This window comes from Oncorhynchus mykiss, chromosome 14 (assembly GCF_013265735.2).
Source record: "Oncorhynchus mykiss isolate Arlee chromosome 14, USDA_OmykA_1.1, whole genome shotgun sequence".
Lineage (NCBI taxonomy): Eukaryota > Metazoa > Chordata > Actinopteri > Salmoniformes > Salmonidae > Oncorhynchus > Oncorhynchus mykiss.
In genome coordinates, this window is record NC_048578.1 from 19,923,354 (window position 1) to 19,948,367 (window position 25,014).

The 25,014-nt window shown below is 43.0% G+C and overlaps 1 protein-coding gene across 2 annotated transcripts in view; it reads left to right on the forward strand.

The window, feature by feature from the left end:
• LOC110488959 (palmitoyltransferase ZDHHC9) overlaps positions 1-17,661 on the forward strand; it is a 42,921-nt gene extending 25,260 nt beyond the window's left edge. For both annotated transcript variants that reach the window (XM_036943122.1, XM_036943123.1), the window contains exons 3-9: positions 4,698-4,856; positions 6,298-6,435; positions 7,114-7,162; positions 7,634-7,736; positions 12,435-12,538; positions 13,592-13,688; positions 14,183-17,661. In XM_036943122.1, coding sequence (XP_036799017.1) covers positions 4,698-4,856; positions 6,298-6,435; positions 7,114-7,162; positions 7,634-7,736; positions 12,435-12,538; positions 13,592-13,688; positions 14,183-14,407 — 875 coding nt within the window. In that variant the 3' untranslated portion in view covers positions 14,408-17,661. The remainder of the gene's footprint in view (positions 1-4,697; positions 4,857-6,297; positions 6,436-7,113; positions 7,163-7,633; positions 7,737-12,434; positions 12,539-13,591; positions 13,689-14,182) is intronic.
• Positions 17,662-25,014: the final 7,353 nt, after the last annotated feature.

A 25,014-nucleotide genomic window follows, 5' to 3' on the forward strand; every position in this document is an offset into this window, starting at 1 on the left:
ATTTTTGTTTGTATGATGGCAATTTGCATATACTCCAGAATGTTATGAAGAGTGATCAGATGAATTGCAATTCATTTCAAAGTCCCTCTTTGAAATGCAAATGAACTGAATCCCCAAAAAACATTTCCACTGCATTTCAGCACTGCCACAAAAGATCAGCTGACATGTCAGTGATGACAAAGACAAGGCTGGAGATCACTCTCATGCTGATTGAGTTTGAATAACAGACTGGAAGCTTCAGAAGGAGAGTGGTGCTTGGAATCATTGTTCTTCCTCTGTCAACCATGGTTACCTGCAAGGAAACATGTGCTGTCATCATTACTTTGCAGGAAAAGGGCTTCACAGGCAAGGATATTGCTGCCAGTAAGATTGCACCTAAATCAATTTATTGGGTCATCAAGAACTTCAAGGAGAGCGGTTCAATTGTTGTGAAGAAGGCTTCAGGGCGCCCAAGAAAGTCCAGCAACCCCCAGGAACGTCTAGGAAAAACATCAAGGGGGATGAATACTTCTGCAAGGCATTGTAGCACGTGAAAATCATCTATCATCGGTTGCAACACTCACTACCAAGTTCCAAACTGCCTCTGGCGGCAATCTCAGCACAAGAACCGTTTGCCGGGAATCTCATGAAATGGGTTTCCGTGGCCGAGTAGCCACACACAAGCTTAAAATATCACCATGCGCATTTTGCTGGTGTGGTGTAATGCTCGCCGCCAGTGGACTCTGGAGCAGTGGAAACGTGTTCTCTGGAATGATGAATCCCGCTTCATCATCTTGCAGTCAGACGGACGAATCTGGGTTTGGCGGATGCCAGGATAATGCTATCTGCCCCAATGCGTAGTGCCAACTACAAAGTTTGGAGGAGGAATAATGGTCTGGGGATGTTTTTCATGGTCCGGGATAGTCCCCTTAGTTCCAGTGAAGGGTAATCTTAACGCTGACTATGACATTCTAGACAATTCTGTGTTTCCAACTTTGTGGCAACAGTTGGGGAAGGCCCTTTTCCTGTTTCATTATGACAATGCCCCCGTGCACAAAGCGAGGTCCATACAGAAATGCTTTGTCGATCGGTGTGGAAGAACTTGACTGGCCTGCACAGAGCCCTGACCTCAAACACACCAAACACCTTATGGATGAATTGGAACGCCGACTGTGAGCCAGGCCTAATCGCCCAACATCAGTGCTCGACCTCACTAATGCTCTTGTGGCTGAATGGAAGCAAGGCCCCACAGCAATTTTTCCAACATCTAATGGAAAGCCTTCCCAGAAGAGTGGAGGCTGTTATAGCAGCAAAGGGGGGACCAACACCATATTAATGCCAATGATTTTGAAATGAGATGGTCGACGAGCAGGTGTCCACATATTTTTGTACATCTAGTGTTTGTAAAACAGGACTATATACTAGAGGTCGACCGATTTTAATTGGAATGGGCGATTAAATTAGGGCCGATTTTCAAGTTTTCATAACAATCGGTAATCAGCATTTTTGGACACTGATTATGGCCGATTACATTGCACTCCACGAGGAGACTGCGTAGCAGGCTGACTACCTTTTTACGCTAGTGCAGCAAGGAGCCAAGGTACGTTGCTAGCTAGCATTAATTTTATCTTATAAAAAAAACAATAAATCTTAACATAATCAGTAGTTAACTATACATGGTTGATATTAATAGTTTATCTAGCTTGTCCTGCGTTGCATATAATCGATGCGGTACCTAATTTATCATCGGATCACAGGCTACTTCGCCAAACGGGTGATGATTTAACAAGCGCATTCGCAAAAAAAGCACTGTCGTTGCACCAATGTGTACCTAACCATAAACATCAATGCCTTTCTTAATCAATACACATGTATATATTTTTAAACCTGCATATTTAGTTAATATTGCCTGCTAACATTAATTTATTTTAATGATGGAAATTGTTTCACTTCTCTTGCGTTCTGTGCAAGCAGAGTCAGGGTATATGCAGCAGTTTGGGCTGCCTGGCTCGTAGCAAACTGTGTGAAGACCATTTCTTCCTAACAAAGACCGTAATTAATTTGTCGGAATTGTACATAATTATGAAATAACGTTGAAGGTTGTGCAATGTAACCCCAATATTTAGACTTGGATGCCACCCGTTCGATAAAATAGGGAACAGTTCCGTATTCCACTGAAAGAATAAACGTTCTGTTTTCGAAATGATAGTTTCCGGATTTTACCATATTAATGACCTAAGGCTCGTATTTCTGTGTGTTATAATTAAGTCTATGATTTGACAGAGTAGTCTGACTGAGTGGTGGTAGGCAGCAGCAGGCTCGTAAGCATTCATTCAAACAGCACTTTCCTGTATTTGCCAGCAGCTCTTCGCTGTTTATGACTTCAAACCTATCAACAGAGATTAGGCTGGCAATGCTAAAGTACCTATTAGAACATCCAATAGTCAAAGGTATATGAAATACACACAGAGAGAGAGACAAATAGTCCTATAATAACTACAACCTAAAACTTCTTACCTGGGAATATTGATGACTCATGTTAAAAGGAACCACCAGCTTTCATATGTTCTCATGTTCTGAGCAAGGAACTTAAATGTTAGCTTTTTGCATGGCAAATATTGCACTTTTACTTTCTTCTCCAACACTTTGTTTTTGCATTATTTAAACCAAATTGAACATGTTTCATTATTTATTTGAGACTAAATAGATTTTATTGATGTATTGTATTAAGTTAAAATAAGTGTTCATTCAGTAGTTGAAATTGTCATTATTACAAATATATATAAAAATCGTGCGATTTTATTTATTTTTAAATCGGTATCAGCTTTTTTTGGTCCTCCAATAATTGGTATCAGTGTTGAAAAAATCATAATCGGTCGACCTCTACTATATACCCTGACACAGCAAGACACATCGTCCCAGGTCCAGGCTAATAAATGACAATAACATCATGATTTTTAAAATTTTTTAATATATGTAATTCACTGACATTCTTAAGGTTCAACTATTCTGGTGTGTGTACTTCCAAAGACCTTCATCTTTATCAGCCGGTGTGGCTCAACTCATAGCTTTACTATGTAGATATTCAACACAATAGGAACCTTGATTTCCACCGGCTTTGAATACAATTCTTTGAAGTGGAGCTGGCAACAGGCAGTGGAGCTGGCAACAGGCAGTGGAGCTGGCAACAGGCAGTGCAAGATTCTCATTACATAAACTACTATATATTTGTCTAGTAGAGGCACTGTGGGTCAATGAAAAATGTATCCTTTGGTTTAGTCTGGTATATTTAGTCGACTGAAAATGTGTACTGCACAAAAATATAAACACAACATGTAAAGTGTTGGTCCATGTTTTATGAGCTGAAATAAAAGATCCCAGAAATGTTCTATACGCACAAAAGCTAATTTCTCTCTAATTTTGTGCACAAATCTGTTTACATCCCTGTTAGTGAGCATTTCTCCCTTGCCAAGATAATTAATCCACCTGACCGGTGTGGCATATCAAGAAGCTGATTAAACTGCATGATCATTACACAGGTGCAACTTGTGCTGGGGACAATAAAAGGCCACTCTAAAATGTGCAGTATTGTCACACAACACAGTGCCACAGATGTCTGTGTGTAATTGGTGTGCTGACTGCAGGAATGTCCACCAGAGCTTTTGCCAGAGAATTGAATGCTCCTTTCTCTACCCTAAGCCGCCTCAAGATGTTCGGCAGTATGCCTAACCGGCCTTACTACCACAGACCACGTGTAACCATGCCAGCCCAGGACCTCCACATCTGGCTTCTTCACTTGAGGGATAGTCTGAGACCAGCTGATGAAACTGTGGTTTTGCATGACTTAAGAATTTCTGCACAAACTGTGAAACCGTCTCCGTGAAGCTCATCTGCATGCTCGTCGGCCTCACCAGAGTCTTGACCTGACTGCAGTTCGGCATCGTAACTGACTTCTTCAGTGGGCAAATATTCCCCTTCGATGGCCACTGGCACACTGGAGAAGTGTGCTCTTCACGGATGAATCCTGGTTTTAACTTTACCTAACCTCCATGTTTCAGCATGATAATAATGCACGGCCCCATGTCTCAAGGATCTGTACACAATTCCTGGAAGCTGAAAATGTTCTAGTTCTTCTATGGCCTGCATACTCAACAGACGTTACCCATTGAGCATGTTTGGGATGCTCTGGATCGACGTGTACGACAGCGTGTTCCAGCAACTTCACATAGCCATTGAAGAGGAGTGGGACAACATTCCACAGGCCACAATCAACAGTCTGATCAACTTGATGCGAAGTAGATGTTGCGCTGCATGAGGAAATGTTGGTCACACCAGATACTGACTGGTTTTCAAATCCATGGTGACCAAAATATGCATGTCTGTATTCAAAAATCCATAGGGTCTAATGAATTTATTTCAATTGACTGATTTCCTTTTGAACTGTAACTCAGTAAAATATTTTGAAATTGTTGCATTTATGTTTTTGTTCAGTGTAATTTCCCTGTGGTCTGTGACTCCTAAATGTGACCAACCTTGATTAAAACATGACTGAATAAAAATTATTATTCCTGGTTAAAATACAATTTATACCAAGAGTAGGCTAAACCTGTATTTGTGAAACTTGCATTACACAGTATGATAATGACTAGATTGTTAACTGAGTTTAAACCAAAATGGGCACCTTTTGTTGATGTCTCCTTTCCCTCCGTTTTTCACAGAGGCGACCAATGGGAACGTCCCGGCTGGGCAGCGACCTCCACCTCGGATCCGCAACGTCCAAATCAATGGGCAGATCGTCAAACTGAAGTACTGCTACACCTGCAAGATCTTCCGACCACCTCGTGCCTCACACTGCAGTATATGTGACAACTGCGTGGGTAAGGGAGAGCACTCTTCTCCCTCCTGCTCTCTTCATTTTTTAATTAATTTTGTTATCATAGAAGAATTCACTCTGACACTGGGTATTGTGTTGGGGACTAGCTTTTCTTTTATCAGTGGGTGAAGGACACATTCTACAGAAGTTTTTAAATGTTTGCTCAAGACTTGACCTTGCCTACATTGATTTGTCAATGTTGTTAAAACCAGACAACAGGGCAGTTCCATGGAAAACGCCTTCCTTCCAGATAATAACCACACCCACTAGTTTTATTCAAAATGTGATTTTGATTTTTTTTTTACAAAAAAAATTCAGTGAAATACAACATAGACTTGATTGCATTGAGGAAGAAGTAGTGTGTTTTTGTTTCGTCTTGCTCCTGGGCAAAGCTGTATGTACATCAAACCCTCTCCCTTCCTTGATAGTATAGAGCACTTAGTGCAGAGTATCCTGTAAGGAGACAGGCTGCTGTGTCATGATGGGGGTGTGTGACCCAGACAGACTGTAGCAGGTGCGCTGGCCCCACACAGACGGCCCTGTGTTCTAACCATGACTGTGCATAGAGGCACACACTGATCCTCCACCGTCTTCTCTATCCTCACTCTGTACTTGCGGGCATGTGTGCCATATATGATTTAGTAGTCTATTATCTACACGATGCTCATATACCGTACATCAACAGACCATGCGTATATCTGATGGTTCTTCCTCATTGTTATTATGCTCCAATGCAGAAGTCTTCCCACCTGCATGCTGTCATAATTTTCATTTAAATAATGTTGTGAAACTATCCAGGGCGTGCTTGTTATCTGCCACAGGGAGAACCGTTTAAAGCAAGATGTTTTGCCTCGGAAGCTATCTGACCCGGCATTGACTCTGGTAATAATGAGATGGGGGTCACTATATTCAGACCAGAGGGAATTATAAGGAAACGGCTCCTATTGCTTGTAATAACCATGCACTCGTCTTTGAGGGTTAGTGACCTTTTGTAGCAGAGGACATTTGGATAATGGCTGCTTTACCTTTGTTGAACAGGTTGTTGTCAGAATTAGTTGTCAATGTCTACCTAGCTAAACGCGTGGAAGGCAATGTGATGCCAATATGTTGGTCTGCCAAATTCATTACTGGTCTGTGTGTGTGTGTGTGTGTGTGTGTCTCTTTGTTATAGCCTGCAGTTTACTCTTTGTTAGTCAAATGTCTTTTACTATCTTTGATACATTAAACCAGCAGAACTTTGGGGAAGGGTCTATCCTATGCATTCATTGGCATCTCCAAGTTAAATTGAACTAAGTTCGTTTTTTTTGTGTCTATGATGGAGTGACGTTTGAACCCATGGCCCCAGAACCTCTTCCCATCGGTCTTTAACCTCATTGGTCTTTAACCTCATTGGTCTTTAACCTCATCCACCTCGGTCTTTAACCTCATCCCCCTCTTCTCTACAGATCGCTTTGACCATCACTGCCCCTGGGTGGGCAACTGTGTGGGCAAGAGGAACTACCGTTACTTCTACCTGTTCACCCTGTCCCTGTCTCTGCTCACCATCTACATCTTCACCTTCAATATCGTACATGTGGTGATGCGTGAGTATTCTCCTGGAGCTACAGGGAGGAGGGGGGGGGGGTGTGTATGTGTGGGGCTTGGCACGCCGGAATGTTACTGTTGTGTCACAGCCAAGACCAGAGGAGCTTTTGGTATTATATTCTAAGGTAGGTCCAGGTCAGTTTCAGACCATGACAGATTTCCAGACATGGTGTTTACAGATTGGTGGACAGGAAATGCACAGGTTTGCGGGAAGCTGTCACTATTGACAGTTGAGGGAATGTAACCAAACTGGGTGGGGCTTGTCAAGTGAGTGATGTGGGCTAAATATGGTGATAAGTGACGAAACCGAGACCTAGTTCAGCTGAGGCTTGACTAAAGCGTGAAGTGACATGCAACGCTAACTGCCTGGATGACACACACTCTCTTTTGTGTTCCTATATGGGCCTTTACAGACAGCAGGAGGGCAGGGAAAAGCATAGAGCATTTAAAGTCAGAATAATTAGCTCCAGGCTTCTGAGCTTAATTCAAGCCTCAGTCAACGTGCTGTCAATGTTGTCCCTAATTTGTATTAATATATATATTTTTTAATGGTGTAGTGGAGTGAGTGAGAGGGGAATATTTAAGGGCATGTCTTAGAGTGTATTAGATGTGTGTGGTGTGTTTGAGAGCTTGAGTGTATCACAGAAACCCTCTTAACTATGTACACGTCTCTACAGGCTCGGTGAACTCCGGGTTTGTGAAGACACTACAGGACACACCTGGGACATATCCTTTCAGTTCCACAAAGTTTGGGGTCACTTGTTTTTGAAAGAAAAGCAAAAAAAAATGTCAATTTAAAATAACATCAAATTGATCAGAAATACAGTGTAGACGTTGTTAATGTTGTAAATGACTATTGTAACTGAAAACTGCCTCAATACCATCTGTTTATTGACCTTTAGGGCCACTGTAGCTTCCCCCTTAGGGCCACCGTAGCTTCCCCCTTAGGGCCACCGTAGCTTCCTCCTTAGGGCCACCGTAGCTTCCCCCTTAGGGCCACTAAAAGAAACGAAGACACTATTAATAATACAGTCAAATTGAGTTATAAGCTGAATCGTCACTGGGACATGGAATGTCAAAAGACCTAATAAATCATTAGTGATTGCAATAATGTCATGAAAGACCTATCCTTGACCTGTGGACTTTGAGAGCTTGCAGTGCAGTATCTGTGCTGTTGTTTCCTTAACCTGATCCCACTGTGCTGGAAGTGCTGGTGTGCTTCTTCACCTTGTGGTCAGTGGTGGGACTGACAGGCTTCCATACTTACCTGATCTCCCTCAACCAGACCACCAATGAGGACGTGAGTATCTATATTCTCTACCATTCTCTATATTATGTCTCAATAGTTTAAACTAGCGTCCTCTATCACTGGTGATTTAAAGAATGGAGATATGGAAAGGGAGGACATTTTAGATTAACACAGCTGGTCGTCTTGAAAATATTAGACCTAGGGCAGCAGCACTAGGTCAGGGAATCATGATGGATTATCTTGGTCAATTAGATTTAACAATAATAATAATTAGTCTGTGGAGTGTCCTTTTCAGACAGACAACTCTTATAACAAATCACAAGTTTGGGTAGACAGGGCTTAAAATTGTGCTCATTAAAAACTCTTACCATAGCCAGTAGGCAGACCTGCCGGAATGTTGCGATATAAAACCAAAGTTTGCAGGCAAAACCTTTGCAGTGGTTTTAGTGAAGGTGATTGATACAAACTAGCCACTTGTGAAACTCACTCTTGCTAGTTACTATTTTGTGTCCGGGGGATGTTTACGCTAGGGCAACAAGTGGATAAGGCAATGTTGTAAGAAAGCCGGATGTCTCCACTCTGCCCTTTCCTCTCTGCCAAACCACGTTTAAGTACAGGCGGGTATGCTGGAACATTGGTGCATTGCGGGAGGCAAGCCGTCTCTCTAGAGACACTACACAGCTGGACACTTGAGTAAAAAGTTTTTACATGACCACAGATCTGGGTTCAGATGAACCCTAGTACTTAAGGAGCTGCAATAAGATCGAACCCTGTGTCAGTTGTTAGGATCTTCTTCACTCCAGGGTACTGTTAATGCTAAAAGGGGAGTACTAACATGGCGGGGCTTCATGTGGCTGGAAAGATACACACTTAGGGTGGGTAGTGTAAACATTACAGTTATACCACCTGTCACCTAGGCAACCACACACCCTTTTTGTGCTTTGCAGTCTTAGTTGGCACTAAAAGGCTGGAATCAATCAAATCCGTCATAGCAATATTTACTTTATATGACCACTGCGTATGAACGGCAATGCAGGAGTGACTGAAGTTTGACACCTGGCACTCTTAGATACTCAAATCCGTGGGTATTACATAAACAAAACCATTAAAAAAAATAATCATAATTAAAAAACCTTTTGAATATTGAGGCATTTGACAAGTTTGTCAGTGTCGCTACCGCCTCCCCTTGCCCTCACTCCCAGCTGACCTTGTGTTGGTGTGGCGGGAGGATTCTGCTCTGCAGTAGTGTCCTGTGTATGCAGCCGTACAGTGCCTTCGGAAAGTATTCAGACCCCCTGACCTTTTCCACATTTTTGTTTACGAAATAGTTTTTCCCCTCATCAATCTAGACACAGTAGCCTATAATGACAAAGCAAAAACGGGTTATTAGACATTTTTGCAAATTTATAAAAAATAAAAAAATCTGATCACATTTACATGAGTATTCAGACCCTCTCATCAAGTGTGCTTGGGTATGACACTACAAGCTTGGCACACCTGTATTTGAGTTTCTTCCAATCTTCTCTGCAGAACCTCTCAAGCTCTGTCAGGTTGGATGGGGAATGTTGCTGTAAAACTATTTTCAGGTCTTTCCAGAGATGTTCAATTGGGTTCAAGTCCGGGCTCTGGCTGGGCCATTCAAGGACATTCAGAGACTTTTCCCGAAGCACTCCTGCATTGTCTTGGATGTGTGCTTAGGGTTGTTGTCCTGTTGGAAGGTGAACCTTCGCCCCAGTCTGACGTCCTGAGCGCTCTGGAGCAGCTTTTCATCAAGGATCGTTGCCTCGATTCTGCCTCGTCTCCCAGTCACTGCAGATGAAAAACATCCCCACAGCATGATGCTGCCACCACCATGCTTCACCTTAGGGATGGTGTCAGGTTTCCTCCAGATGTGACGCTTGGCATTCAAGCCAAAGAGCGCAATCTTGGTTTCATCATACCAGAGAATCTTGTTTCTCATGGTCTGAGAGTCTTTAGGTGCCTTTTTGGCAAACTCCAAGCGGGCTGTCGTGCCTTTTACTGAGGAGTGGCTTCTTTCTGGCCACTCTACCATAAAGGCCTGACTGGTGGAGTGTTGCAGAGATGGTTGTCCTTCTGGAAGGTTCTCCCATCCCCACAGAGCAACTCTCAAGCTCTGTCAGAGTGACCATCGGGTTCTTGCTCACCTCCCTGACTAAGGCCCTTCTCCCCCGATTGCTCAGTTTGGCCATGCGGTCAGCTCTTGGAATATTCTTGGTGGTTCCAAACTTCTTCCATTTAAGAATGATGGAGGCCACTGTGTTCTTGGGGACCTTCAAATTTGCAGACATTTGTTGGTACCCTTCCCCAGATCTGTGCCTCGACACAATCCTGTCTCTGAGCTCTACGGACAATTATTTTGGCGTCATGGCTTGGTTTTTGCTTTGACATGCACTGTCAACTGTGGGACCTTTTTATAAAGACAGGTGTGCCTTTCCAAATCATGTCCAATCAATTGCATTTACAGCAGGTGGACTCCAAGTTAGAAACATCTCAAGGATGATCAATGGAAACAGGGCACACCCGAGCTCAATTTTGAGTCTCATAGCAAAGGGTCTGAATACTTATGTAAATAAGATATTTCAGTTTTTATTTTTAATACATTTGTAAAACATCGGTCTTAAAACCTGTTTTTGCTTTGACATTATGGGCTATTGTGTGTATATTGCTGAGGATTTTTATTTAATACATTTTAGAATATGGCTGTAACAACAAAATGTGGAAAAGTCAAATGGTCTGAATATTTTCCGAAGGCACTGTATGTCTGTATCCAAGTCTCTCCCAGATGTGCTGGCAAGAGGCAGAGATGGCAGTAGTAGCTGTTGAGAGCTGCAGAGCTCTTTCTCTACTTTAATGTTTGTATCTTTCCTCTTCTTTCTCCCCCTGCGCGCTGCCAGCCATATTTTTACTGGTATTGAGCAGTGTGAGCAAAATGAGCCACTGTCACTTTGGTAGCAACACAGCACCGTGGCTGTCAGCCCGCCATCAGGCTAATAATAGACATATCAATACCTGCAGGACCTTGGCCTGCAGCCAAACGTGTGTCATAATGTGACTATCATTAATGCGATGACATGCTATTTATCGAATAATGAACTGTAATTATTACGTGATTAATTTAATCATGTAACGATCAACTCATTAGTAACCTGGGGTACCATGGAATAAGTTTGAGTTACCGTTTACCGAATTAACTCAAGAATAGATCAGAATATCTCTATCATAGCAGTCAATCATTTGCTCATATCAATCTTATTCTGAACGTCGCATAATCCATTAAATCTGCACGAACCCTAGTCCACATGACTCAGCGATAGACACATTGGCTTAGTTAGTAAATAAATAATTAACTAAATAATCACACTTAATTACATAAACACACCCACGATAGATTATACATTGATTACTAACAATGCGATAAAAAAAAGTCCCTAGTGGACTAACCCGGTATGACGTCTGGTTACACAATGAAAGGGGTGGGGAGAGAAGGAGAGACAAAGGAATTCAACGATCGTACATACAGTTGAATAATACGCACATCGAACATATGGATATTTAGCACCCTAACAACCGCTCATTTGTAATTAGAAATGCAATGTACATATTTTTCACTTGTATGTCTTTGTCGTCTCTCTGAAATCACCTGATCCGTCTGTGACGAATAGTTTGACGGTGTCTGTTTGTATAAGTCTCTGGTTGTCCACCAGAGGTCACCATGTCCTTAGTAGTTGTAGTAGTAGCTTTCTTTGTTCTGGAAGTGTTCGTTAGACTGGATACATCAGACATTTCTATGGTCCTTGGATAGGGAAATGTGCTTCTTTTCTCGTCTTCGGTCGAATTTCCTTGTCTTACGTTACATGCTGAGCTGCAGGTGATGCATGTCTAGTCTTCTCTGAGTTTGAGGGTCTTACCATTTTCTGGTCTTGATGGGTTTTTAAAAAAAAAAAAAATTGTAAAGTGTGGACCAAACCCTCACATTCTATGGCCTCAATGGTGGATTATTCAGGGTACAGCTAGAACCACTCTACACATCGGCAGCAACCCGGCATGTTTTGGTCTAATGTAAAGTCCTTTATAAGCACTCTATCATCCTTATGACATAATGCCTGTGCTCATGTGGGTGTGGTTACTGACTGGGTAAAACTTTTTATACAACAACAATTATCTCATTTAGAAGGCTAAAATCACATTTCATCTTCACAAAAGTTTAGCAATTCTGACATACACATTGTGAAAGCTCTTAAAGTTACAATGTTTTCGTTAAACCGTCTTTAATGACATCACAAATGATACAATCATTGTTTGCATCCCCACCGACAATTTCCCACTTTCTTTATGTTAGGAATAATGTTTCATTATCCACTTTTTGATGTTGAAGTTCTTTTGGCAAGAGTCTATACAACTCAGACATTCCATTATTGGAAAGGCAGAGGGAGAAAGTTAGAAACCATTTACGACTGGTCGTTAAGTCATAAAACCAACCCAACTTCAGGTCTCTCTCGGTAAGAGTGTTTGGAATCTGGCTGAAGCAGGGTTGGGCTAGATTCCATTCCAATTCAGTAGATTCCAGAACTGAAATTCCAATTTCCTCATTTAAAAAGAAAGATTTGGACTTGGATTGAAATGGAATTGACCCTAGGTGGAATAGATGACACAATACATGTGTACCTTGCTATATGTGTTTCTACTGTATTTTTTTTTAAACGGGTGACTGTATTTTGTGTTAAACAGATCAAAGGCTCGTGGTCTGGAAAGAACCGGGTGCAGAACCCCTACAGCCACAAGAACATCATCAATAACTGCTGTGAAGTGCTGTGTGGGCCTGCATACCCCAGGTACTGTACTGTGCTGTAGGACCACTAGTGCTGTGTGGGCATGCATACCCCAGGTACTGTATTGTAGGACCACTAGTGCTGTGTGGGCCTCCATACCCCAGGTACTGTACTGTACTGTAGGACCACTAGTGCTGTGTGGGCCTGCGTACCCCAGGTACTGTACTGTAGGACCACTAGTGCTGTGTGGGCCTGCATACCCCAGGTGCTGTGCTGTCGGACCACTAGTGCTGTGTGGGCCTGCATATGTCAGTTACTGTGCTGTTGGACCACTAGTGCTGTGTGTGCCTGCATATGTCAGTTACTGTGCTGCAGGACCACTAGTGCTGTGTGGGCCTGCATATGTCAGTTACTGTGCTGCAGGACCTCTAGTGCTGTGTGGGCCTGCATATGTCAGTTACTGTGCTGTCGGACCACTAGTGCTGTGTGGGCCTGCATATGTCAGTTACTGTGCTGTTAGACCACTAGTGCTGTGTGGGCCTGCATATGTCAGTTACTGTGCTGTAGGACCACTAGTGCTGTGTGGGCCTGCATATGTCAGTTACTGTGCTGCAGGACCACTAGTGCTGTGTGGGCCTGCATATGCCAGTTACTGTGCTGTAGGACCACTAGTGCTGTGTGGGCCTTCATATGTCAGTTACTGTGTTGTAGGACCACTAGTGCTGTGTGGGCCTGCATATGTCAGTTACTGTGCTGCAGGACCTCTAGTGCTGTGTGGGCCTGCGCTGTAGGACGTCTAGTTGCCTTGTCTCTGCTCAGAGGATGAACTAGTGTGGAAAATACTCTGCTTCTGTGTTCTTCTCATGGTCTCTCTCTTTTTTTCTCTCTTGCTAACTTGTCTCTGTAATATTCTTCTTCTCTGTAGCCACCCTCTGTCGTCTTCTTCCGACCCTCACCCATGCCTCCCTAGTCTCTCTTTTTATTCCCCTCATACCGTAGCCTCTCTTCATCCTCCTCCCTCCCTCCCTTGTCTCTATCTCGTTCTCTCTCTCCCTCTCTGTTTCGGTAGTGAATAGGGTGTTGTTGATGACTGATTTGTCTGTCTTCCCTTGGCAGTGTCTTGGACAGAAGAGGGCTGATGCGGGATGATTTGCCTGTTCCCACATCCGCTGCCGAGCCTGCCACCAACAGCAATCCAGTGCCACAGACCACAGTAAGCACACACACACACTAACTTACTGTGTCTGGCACTAAAATCGTTCCAGCTTGCCAGACACAAAGCATAGTACATTGAGCGTGCATAAAATATAGCCTAAATCAATAGAGCGAGAGGGAAGAGAGAAGGAAAGCAAAGGTGTACAGGGAGAACAATGTACTGTAGAGCAGAAACTGATTTCCTTTTTTATAGAGATAGTATTAAAGTACTCTGCGTGCGCATTGTTCTGTAGCCATTTTCTGCCTCTGTACAGATGCCATTTTGCACCTTGCAATGTCTGCAGTTGCCATTCCGTGCCTATGTATAGCTTATCTACTGTTGCACCTCACTATGTCTAGCTATTTTGTGCCTCGCTTTGTGTCTGTATATTTCTACTGGTGCAATGTTTTGCCTTTTCACTTGCCCTGAATTCTAATACAGGCCAGCTATCAATAGTTCCTGGTCTTTGGTTACTATTAGAATCTTCTTATGGTGCCATGTTCCCTCTGCAGAAAACTACAGCTCCACTCATCCCCAACGAGCACACCCCTGATGACGCCAAGCCCAGCATGGCAGACTCTGCCATCGCTCATGCAGAGAAAAGAAGCCCCTCCCCCAGGGAGGAGAAGCTGCCCAGTTTACCCAAATCCTCGCCGACTCTCACCAAAGTCCCGCCCTTGGCCTCACCTGAAACTGACGCGGAGGCCTCAATAATTGCCAAGGATAAGGCACTCTAGCTGCATGGTGGGGTTTTTTCCTTGCCCCTCCCACAGTCAGTCACAACCTTTCCCTAAAGCGCTCTGTCTGGACCTGTGAGGGAGACACTTTAATCAGCTGCTATATGAGTGAGAAGCATCTGCCTGTAATGAGTGGAGAATAACTGCAAGGCTCTGACTCCCTGCTCATTCCACCAGATATGCAGAGTTGGTGCCCCCACCAAACCTGCATCCCCCCTAAGTTAGTGACTGCTTGATTGACATTTACACTCCAGAAGGATGGTAGCTCGGCACCTTTCTCCTCCCCCTGAACATTGCATGGAAAACACAGATAATGGGGAAACTAGGAACTGTGAACCCACTGGATGCAGGTGACTGTATATCCTGGGTAGTGTTCGGCTGAAGGGGTCCTAAAGTACCCAGGCACCTCTGGATCGTAGCTACCAGTGGACTCTGATTGTTAATGCTACTGTTTCTCTGTCTTTTGTTTTATAGCTGTGATGATTTTTTTAATGTGAAGAAGCCAGTTCTAAAATACTTAGCATTGCAAAATATCTGACAAATACACTTATTGTAAAGCCTCTAACACATCCACACTATTAGTCTGTTCTCAGAACCACACCGATCAGGCCCCTATGCAATCCATGGGAAGCTGGGCAGTTGGCACAACATTTATTAGGATGATGAGGAAATAAGGACTGACAGCTAGTTTAGGGTGTGTTGAACAGTAAAACATGGCAGAGAAAGGAAACCCTAACCATTGTTTATGGTTGAGGTACAGAGGCAAACATTTTGTCTCTCTTCAGTAAGTGATTCTAATGAACATCTCTAGAAATGTTGAGATTAAGGTGCCACCTTGGCTACTATCCTTCCATTTGTCAGACACACACACACACACCAGGGTTGGGTGCCGTCATTATAAATTCAGTCAATTCAGAGGATAAACTGAAAGGGGAAAAAAAGGTTGAATGATCGTCTGAAATGGCAGGCTGTTTCCAGGGGTACCATCAGAGTTCCTGTATCTAGCATTAGAAGCAGCCACTTTAGTGTGTCCCAGAGAGGGGGGGTGTGTGTCATTGTTGGGGGCATTTATTTCAATTCAGTCCATTCAGAAAGTAAACTGAAATTCCTTTTCCAAGTTTTTAAAAAAATCTGAGGAATTTCCGTTGACCCTCTGAATTGACTTTATTTATAATTACAGCCCCAACTTGTGTGTGTGTGTGTGAGAGAGACAGAATGCCTGATTGCTGTTGATACTAGTTACAGTGCCTTATCAAAAAGCTGCGCTGTCACATGCAACTATAACTAAGATGGTCTAGCTACAGAGACCCTTAGACTCCAGGTCGAGCTACAGAGACCCTTAGACTCCAGTTCATGACTCAGCACTCCAAATCGTACATGCCAACTGTAAATAACGTCCCATTTTATACAGTTACAAATGAGACTTAGAGACAGCAGAGAATGAAGTAAAGCCATTGTTTAAATGTAAATAATATATGTAGGTGTTGAAAAAACTATTTGGTCTATTGCTGATGAAAAGGGAAGATTGAGAGAAGAGAACCAGGTCGTCTCTGTTTTTGAGTGTATGTGGCCAGTGTTAGATTTTTGCCTGTGAATGAACATCCACCCTGCTTCTTGCAAGTCATGCAACTTTTTAATTTTTCCTCTTAGCTTCCACTCTCAACTTGGTGCCCTTGCTCCTTATCATCCACCTATTGCAGAGGACAGCTTTCATTATCTCCATTCCTCTTCCTCTCTGTTTCCCAGGGAAGATATTCAGTACACCAGCCATCTGTGGCGGGCTCATTATAAAACTGGAAAAGTGAGACGGCAGCTGCTTTCTCTTCTCATCTGTTCATTTCACACCAAACGGAGCAGAGGATTGAGGGTTTGTGGGAGGCGGGCAAGGTGTGTGAGAATTTCAGCTGCTTTTCAACTAGGCTAGGATTCACAAATGACGGTCAGTGACAATTGGGGGGGATATGTTAAACTGCTATTGGTTGACAATGGAGAGAGTTTGTATTACTCATTGTGTTGTATGTAAGGCAGAGTAATTGTGCTGTATACTTATATAGAAACTCTAGTTAACAATGTTGAGTCTTTCAGCCATCTGATCATTTATACATCAATAGAATAATACTTTAGTAATCTGATTTAATTCATATAAAGGATTGCAGCGCTACTGTATATGGCCAAGCAGTATGTTTAAACTTCTGTTAATTTGATTTGATTTCACAAATATTATCCGTTCCAGTGTATTTGAATTAGGAATGTGAGTAGGGGAGTTACTAGTTGTTACAATTTACACTCAATAACATTACAACAGTAACCCAGACTCTATCCTGATTTGAACTGTACGTAAACACAACCATCTCGGCCCTTGCAGTGTTTTTATCACTATTTTAACTGTGCTCAGAAGGTGTAGGGTGAGGTTTCCCTAGATGCAGATCTTGATTCAGAATTTTACTTACTAATGGTTAAGGTTAGGATTGGGGGACGGTAAGCTGATCCTAAATCTGTACCTAGGGGAGATTTCACCCCAGAGCTGCCGATAATGTAAGCTGCCTTTTTGAAACAGACAACAAAGGGATGTTTTAATCAAAAAGTGGTAAAGATAATTTTCTGAATTTCTATGTATGCAATTGTGAGAAGGCCTTTCGGGAAATGTCTTCTATTGTAATCATTTTTTTCCCCCCAAAATGTTTTTTCATCTTTCGGAGCAGTTCTTAGGCTTTACCCTCAAACCAATCTTCCTATCAATTGAAGTTGAAAGAGTTTTTGTCCCTGAATAGTTTTCGGTTCTGGACAGTTGTAAAGATTCGCTCTCGATAGATAATTCCCTGCTGTATTGCTTCAATGGAGAGTGCGACTGTACTTGTGATTGTGATTAACAAATGACAAGGGGAATGTTCATGTTAAAGTTTAAGCTGGTTGAAGGCTAATTGAACGGATCGGACCCTTTTACTATATGCTATCTCTATGGGTATATAGTATATGACCTGAGACGTTTATCTCAATGTTGAGTAAACGTTTGGATGTATGATTTGGATTTATGTTACATGTGCACTACGAGGGTCTCCGATCAGAAGGCTCTGATCTAGATATGAGAGTACATAATGCATACAGTACAGATACAATACCACTGATGGAATTATATTTATGTTCACTTTGTTTAGTAAAAGCACTGTGATTATTTATATTTCATGATATTTCCCTCACTTTTTACATGATTGATTGGCGTATCTGGTAATTAAATGATATTGTCTTATTAATAATGTTGTCTCTGAATAATTGCATGGAAAGGATTTTGTCTGCTTGAAACAATCTGTCAAATAATTTGCATACAGGGAGGGGCCAGGAAATCTGTTCACAATCCAGACTCAGTGGAAGGGACACATTTAAATACCATGTTTAGAAGCAGAAAACGTAGAACAGCTAGTAATTGTGTCATCTTGATCAGATCATGAAAACCACGTTAATGCAAAGTGTAAATGGGGCTATAAATAGACATTTTTTTGAGAAAGAGAATCTGCAACATTAGAACATGTGACCTTCTGATCCCTATCTCAGTGACTACTTTTTAAACATGTGTATTTGTGCATATCAACTCTCTTTTTCAGGACCCTGTCTTTCAAAGATAATTTGTAAGAATCCAAATAACTTCAGATCTTCATTGTAAAGGGTTTGAACACTGTTTTCCATGTTTGTTCAATGAACCATAAACCACAAATGAACATGCACCTGTGGAACGGTCGTTAAGACACTAAACGCTTACAGACGGTAGGCAATTAAGGTCACAGTTGTGAAAATTTAGGACACTAAATAGGCCTTTCTACTGACTCTGAAAAACACCAAAAGAAAGAAGCCCAGGGTCCCTTCTCATCTGTTTAAACGTGCCTTAGGCATGCTGCAAGCAGGCATGGGGACTGCAGATGTGGCCAGGGAAATGAATTGCAATGTCCGTACTGTGAGATGCCTAAGACAGGGAGACAGGACGGACAGCTGATGGTACTCGCAGTGGCAGACCACGTGTAACAACACCTACACAGGATTGGTACATCCGAACATCACACCTGTGGGACAGGCACAGGATGGCAACAACTGGATTTAAAATGGTGCTGGAAGAAATGGCAGCAGTTTTACGGGCACCCAACCAATTGTGCTATTATGTGAGTTTTTTTGTACATAATGTTTCTGCAACCGTATCTTACGGCAAAAAAAGAGCTTCTGGATATCAGGACAGCGATCACTCACCTCTGATTTTTTTCTTCAAGCAGGACGTATAGGACATTACTCGAACACCTGACAAGGCCAACATCCCAGTTATTTGCAAGAGGAAGAGACGCAGGTACAGAGGACACAGAGCGGGGTGCCTCGTAAACATCTGCAGAAGGCGAGTGGGAAAGCAGCTGTTACCGTCAATATTACTCGCCAACATGCAATCATTGGACAATATATTAGACTAAGTACGATCACGAATATCCTACCAACGGGACATCAAAAACTGTAATATCTTGTGTTTCACGGAATCGTGGCTGAATGATGACATGGATATTCAGCTTGCGGGATATAAGATAGAACAGCACAATCCGGTAAGACAGAGGGGGGGGGGGGGGGGGGGGGGGGCGGTTTGAGCATATTTGTAAACAACAGCTGTTGCACAAAATCTAAGAATCTCTAGATTTGCTCGCCTGAAGTAGAGTATCTTGTGATAAAATGCAGAGCACACTATTTGCCTAGAGAGTTTTCAGCTATACTTTCGTGGCTCTTTATTTACCACCACAGACAGATGCTGGCACTAAGACCGCAGTCAGTCAGCTGTATAAGGAAACCGTTCACCCATAGGCGGTGCGCCTAGTGGCCAGAGACTTTAATGCAGGGAAACTTAAATGAGTTCTACCTAACTTCTATCAACATGTTAAATGTGCAACCAGAGGGGAAAAATTCTAGATCACCTGTTCTCCACACACACAGATGCGTACAAAGCAGGAAGCATCAGTGGCTTGGTCTATAAAAAGTGGTCAAATGAAGCAGATGCTAAACTACAGGACTGTTTTGCTATCACAGACTGGAACATGTTCCGGGATTCCTCTGATGACATTGAGGAATACACCACATCAGTCACTGGCTTTATCAATAAGTGCATCGAGGACATAGTCCCCACAGTGACTGCACGTACATACCCCAACCAGAAGCCATGGATTACAGGCAACAGTCGCACTGAACTAAAGGGTAAAGCTGACGCTTTCAAGGTGTGGGACTTTAACCCGGAAGCTTACAAGAAATCCTGCTATGCCCTCCGATGAACCATCAAATAGGCAAAGCGTCAATACAGGGCTAAGATTGATTCGGCTCTGACGCTCTTCTTATGTGGCAGGGTTTGCAAACTATTACAGACTACAAAGGGAAGCACAGCCATGAGCTGCCCAGTGACACAAGCCTACCAGACAAGCTAAATCACTTCTATGCTTGCTTTGAGGCAAGCAACACTGAGGCATGCATGAGCACATCAGATGTTCCAGACGACTGTGTGATCATGCTCTCCGTAGCCGATGTGAGTAAAACCTTTAAACAGGTCAGCATTCACAACGCTGCGGGGCCAGACGGATTACCAGGACATGTGCTCCGGGTATGTGCTTACCAACTGGCAGGTGTCTTTACTGACATTTTCAACATGTCCCTGATTGAGTCTGTCATACCAACATGTATCAAGCAGACCACCATAGTCCCTGTGCCCAAGAACACAAAGGCAATCTGCCTACAGACCCGTAGCATTCACGTCCGTAGCCATGAAGTGCTTTGAAAGGCTGGTAATGGCTGACATCAACAACATTATCCCAGAAACCCTAGACCCACTCCAATTTGCATACCGCCCAAACAGATCCACAGATGATGCAATCTCTATTGCACTCCACACAGCCCTTTCCCACCTGGACTAAAGGATCACCTATGTGAGGATGCTATTCATTGACTATAGCTCAGTGTTCAACACCATAGTACCCTCAAAGCTCATCACTAAGCTAAGGATCCTGGGACTAAACACCTCCCTCTGCAACTGGATCCTGGACTTCATGACGGGCCGCCCCCAGGTGGTGAGGGTAGGTAGCAACACATCTGCCACGCTGATCCTCAACACTGGAGCCCCTCAGGGGTGCATCCTCAGTCCCCTCCTGTACTCCCTTTTCACCCACGACTCCATGGCCAGGCACGACTCCAACACGATCAATACATTTGCAGATATCACAACAGTGGTAGGTCTGATCACTGACAACGAAGAGACAGCCTATAGGGAGGAGGTCCGAGACCTGGCCGGGTAACAACCTACCCCTCAATGTAACCAAGACTATGGAGATGACTGTGGACTACAGGAAAAGGAGGAACGAGCACGCTCCCATTCTCATCGACAGGGCTGTAGTGGAGCAGGTTGAGAGCTTCAAGTTCCTTGGTGTCCACATCAACAACAAACTAGATTGGTCCAAACACACCAAGACAGTCGTGAAGAGGGCACGACAAAGCCTATTCCCCCTCAGGAAACTAAAAAGATTTGGCATGGATCCTCAAAAGGTTCTACAGCTGCAACATCGAGAGCTGGCTGACTGGTTGCATCACTGGTTGCATCACAGCCTCTGACCGCAAAGCCCTACAAAGTGGTCTTCACTGACGAGTCGTGGTTTTGCCTCACCAGAGGTGATGGTCGGATTCACGTTTAACGTCGAAGGAATTAGTGCTACACCGAGTACACCTGTACTCTGGAGCGGGATCGATTTGGAGATAGAGGGTCCGTCATGGTCTGGGGCGGTGTGTCACAGCGTCATCAGACTGAGCTTGTTGTCATTGCAGGAAATCTCAACGTTATGCATTACAGGGAAGACATCCTCCTCCCTCATGTGGTACCCTTCCTGCAGGGTCATCCTGACATGACCCTCCAGCATGACAATGCCACCAGCCATACTGCTCGTTCTGTGCGTGATTTCCGGCAAGACAGGAATGTCAGTTTTCTGCCATGGCCAGCGAAGAGTTCGGATTTCAATCCCATTGTGCATGTCTGGGATCTGTTGGATCGGAGGGTGAGGGCTAGGGCCATTCCCCCAGAAATGTCCGGGAACTTGCAGGTGCCTTGGTGGAAGAGTGGGGTGCCAGTTCTTGCTGTGAGATGTAACATCTGGTGCAGTCCATGAGGAGGAGATGCACTGCAGTACTTAACGCAGCTGGTGGCCACTCCATATACTGACTGTTACTTTTGATTTTGATCCCCCCCCCCCCTTTGTTCTGGGACACATTATTCCATTTCTGTTCGTCACATGTCTGTGGAATTTGTTCAGTTTATGTCTCCGTTGTTGAATCTTGTTATGTTCATACAAATATGTGTTAAGTTACACATGTTAAGTTTGCTGAAAATAAACGCAGTTGAGAGGACGTGTCTTTTTTGGCTGGGTATACAGTATATGTACAGTACCAGTCAAATGTTTGGACACACCTCCTCAAGGGTTATTCTTTATTTTCTACGTTTTAGAATAATAGTGAAGACATCAAAACTATGAAATAACACATATGGAATCATGTAGTAACCAAAAATGTGTTAAATAAATCAAAATATATTTGAGATTCTTTAAATAGCCACTATTTGTCTTGATGACAGCTTTGCGCACACTTGGCATTCTCGCAACCAGCTTCATGAGGTAATCACCTGGAATGCATTTCAAATAACAGGTGTGCCTTTAGTTAATTTGTTGAATTTCTTTCCAACTTAATGCATTTGAGCCAATCAGTTGTGTTGTGACAAGGTAGGGTTGGTATACAGAAGATAGGATAGGCGTCCCGTCAACGGGACAGCTGTAAATCATGTTGCGCCTTGTGTCATGATCGCAGATTTTATAGAAACAACACGTTACATATGTACCCTTGTCTTATATCATCTGGAAGCTTAAATGATTGTTAATATAACTGCACTGTCCAATTTACAGTAGCTATTACTGCAGAAAAATGCCATGCTATTGTGAGGTGAGCTCCTAATAACAAAACACTTTTTTTCACCGCGATAGGTTTGATAAATTCACCTCTGAAGGTGAAATGTGTACTTACATGATGAAATCTTGCTCTGATTTATCATCCAAAGGGTCCCAGAGATAACATGAAGTGTCGTTTTGTTCGTTAAAATCATTTTTCATATCCTAAAAAGGTCCATATAGCATTCACGGTCGATTTTTGTATTTCCACTCGTTCAATTTGCAAAGAAAGGAATCTGTGAAAATGTAACCCTAAATGTTTCAACCAGCCAAATCACGTTCGTATGTATTCCTCAAAGATCCTAGAACGTTACCAGACTTCTATATCATTAGGGGTGTAGTATATCCCATAGGACACCATATTTGGTCAGAGAGCTACACCTTCAAGGCACACCGACTTTGTCAAATAAGCACCAATCGGAGCCAAACAAAGCTAGCTAGATAGCCAATGAGGAATGAAGCAACCCTGTATATGTTGTAAAATGTAGCTACTAACCTTGTACAACAGCATGCATTTTCCTTTTGGACAACACTTATAGGGCTACTAATACTGGAAAAGCTAAAGTCCAAGTATAAAGATTTGACGATATTCTTGCAGAAAAATGTAATATGAATGCAAATGTACCTTTCACGATTTGCCCATATGTACCTGGGTGACTTCACACTAAATGTCATGTAGCTTGCTCATACTTCAAGTTATCCGTCTGATACGTTGCACATACACTGATGCCATCTTGTGGACACCATCGGAACTACAACCGGAGTGATGGCTGGAACTGGGACCTTTCTCTTGCATTTCAAAGATGGTAGAAAAAAACGGTTTGTGTTATATTCTCCTGCATCCAATTCACATTTCCACAACCTTCAAAGTGTTTCCTTTCAAATGGTACCAAGAATATGCATATCCTTGCTTCAGGGTCTGAGCTACAGGCAGTTAGATTTGGGTATGTCATTTAGGCAAAAATTGAAAAAAAGGGGGCTATCCTTAAGAAGTTTTAACAAAAGAGCAATGACCACTTCAATAGAATGTCACTGCAACAACTGTTGATAGATGTAGCTGGTAAATTCACTCTGGCCATCTTCTCCAATTTCAGAGCACTCGCCTCTGTCTGCCAGAGTGCAGCTGAACTGACAAATTTACAAACGCTCAACATCTGTTGAATATGGCCAGTGTCAGTAACTGTTGGTAAAAAAAAGTGTAAATTGTTGCCAGCAGTACAGTTGCAGTCACCATCGATCTGCGTAACATCAAAAACAGCCTAACCAGCTCTGCTAGGGTGAATAAAATGGTCAGTGAGCTGTTCTCTCATTTGTGTCTGGAAGTAGCTAGCAAGCTAGCTAAAGTTATCCAGTTAGCTTCGGTGCTTGATTGTTGTTAGGACAGAAGGCTCGGCTCAAACCTTAAAGAGATGGGTGGGACTAAAGCTTAAGAGGTTGTGAATGATGCTGAATGGGTGTAGACAAAGAAGAGCTCTCCAGTACGTACCAAAACATTCAAAGGCTATTTTCTCAAAAGTGAGGTTACAAGCTTATCAAAATTAGCAGAATTACTTTGCCATTGTTCCTCAAATGCAGTGTATGATATACATTTTGTAGCCCTGCGTCTCTACTTTTATCCAATGTAAAAAACACAATTTCAATTTTTGCTACCTAAGATCAGATCAAGGCGGTAGGTCACAGATAGACTTGGTCTTTTACCAAATATGGCTTCTGTATACCAACCATACCTTGTCACAACACAACTGATTGGCTCAAACACATTAAGACATGTAGCTAGGTAAACGATTAACCATAATCCCATCTCCTGACGTTACCAACCTGCATGAATCTGCAGGTGGCTAACCCACCAGGTTCAATGTTAGCTAGCTAACATTAAGCTATAACTAGCAAAGCAAATGGCTCTGAGATACGAATTATAAGATTCGACCTGGTGACATATGCTGCGTTTAGACAGTCTGCCTGAGTCTATTTTACCACTAATTGGTATTTTCTGAAAAAGATCTGTGATTAGTCAAAAATATAAATTTAGTGTAAAAAAATAATTGGTCTGGCTGTCTAAACGATCTTTTTCAGAGCTGATCTGTGATTGGTCAAAAATATAAATTTAGTGTAAAAAAATAATTGGTCTGGCTGTCTAAACGATCTTTTTCAGAGCTGATATTTTTGGTCAAAAATATAAATTTAGTGTAAAAAAATAATTGGTCTGGCTGTCTAAACGCAGCCCTTGTGTGTCACAAATGGTGTTTAACACCCTCAACCCTACCTCCAACCTTCTTCCCTGACCCCCCACACTACCTCACTTACCCTCCAACCTTCCTCCCTGACCCTCCACACTACCTCCAACCTTCCTCCCTGACCCCCCACACTACCTCACTTACCCTCCAACCTTCCTCCCTGACCCCCCACCTGACACTAAGCTCTGCCCACTAAGCTTTTATCCAACCAGTGCGCTGCCCTATGGGACTCCCAATCATGGCTGGTTGTGATACAGCCTGGATTCGAACCAGGGTGTCTGTAGTGACGCCTCTAGCACTGAGATGTAGTGTCTTAGACCACTGCGCCACTCGGTAGCCCTTTAGCTTTGGTGGTGTCAAATGTGTAATCAGTTATACAGTCCACATA